Source organism: Rhincodon typus, unplaced genomic scaffold (assembly GCF_021869965.1).
Source record: "Rhincodon typus isolate 14 unplaced genomic scaffold, sRhiTyp1.1 hic_rhity00010761, whole genome shotgun sequence".
NCBI classification, from domain to species: domain Eukaryota; kingdom Metazoa; phylum Chordata; class Chondrichthyes; order Orectolobiformes; family Rhincodontidae; genus Rhincodon; species Rhincodon typus.
The window spans coordinates 957-1,870 of record NW_025976399.1 but is presented as its reverse complement, the minus strand read 5'-3'; the positions used below and the strand labels follow the sequence as shown (position 1 = coordinate 1,870).

The 914-nt window shown below is 56.5% G+C and overlaps 1 protein-coding gene across 1 annotated transcript in view; it reads left to right on the top strand.

The window, feature by feature from the left end:
- LOC109925342 (kinesin-like protein KIF1C) overlaps nucleotides 1-914 on the top strand; it is a gene marked incomplete at its 3' end in the record, with an annotated part of 7,233 nt that overhangs the window by 5,411 nt on the left and 908 nt on the right. Inside the window, exons 4-5 of the mRNA XM_020525286.2 lie at nucleotides 125-190; nucleotides 635-813. Of these exons, the coding sequence (XP_020380875.2) occupies nucleotides 125-190; nucleotides 635-813 (245 nt within the window). The remainder of the gene's footprint in view (nucleotides 1-124; nucleotides 191-634; nucleotides 814-914) is intronic.

Genomic DNA, 914 nt, shown 5'->3' with positions numbered 1-914 from the left:
CCCATATCCCCCCTGTCCCCCCTCCCCCCCCAACGTCAGGGAGGATTAAGACAGATTCCTTCCCAATGGACAGTGAGAGGACCAGCCTGTGACCCCAGTAATCCACCTGTGTGTCTCCCAACAGCTTTGTGAAGATCTCTTCACCAGGATCAATCACAACGAGGATTTGGATCTCTCTTACTCTGTGGAGGTACGGGGTAGGGGACATTCCCTGTGGGGCACGGTCCCTCTGTGTGTGATCCTATAGCACCGTCCCGAGCTTTGGAAAATTGAAAAGGCCTCGCTGGATGAAGTTCTGTTTGAAGTGTGTGGCTGCGATAGGGTGGAATGGGAATCGCAGTTGGCTATTAGCGCACAGCAAGATCCCACATACAGCAGTGTGACAATTGCCCAGATTGTATGTTTCTGTGGTTCATTGAGCAGGAAATATTGGTCCCAATATTTAGCATTCCAACCCTCCGACAGTGCGGCGCTCCCTCAGCGCTGACCCTCCGACAGTGCGGCGCTCCCAGTGTGTGGGTTTGTGTGGGAGGGGGTTATTGTTGTTTTCTGGGTCTCGGGAGTGGCGTGAAGAGGTGAATACTGACTGTCTCCCCACCATCCACCCCCCTCCCCCCGGCTGTGTCCCCGTCAGGTCAGTTACATGGAGATTTACTGTGAGCGTGTCCGTGATCTCCTGAACCCAAAAAGCCGAGACAGCCTGAGGGTTCGAGAGCATCCGATCCTGGGACCCTACGTGGAAAATCTCTCCAAACTCGCCGTCACCAACTTCCGGGATATTGCTGAGCTCATGGACTGTGGCAACCAGGCCAGGTGGGGCCGCCAGTGGCATGGGTGTACCATGGAGGGGACAGTGGGGTGGAGGGTGGTGGGGGGTGTGCGGTGCACACACAGGGATCACTGGGTGGGGGGGG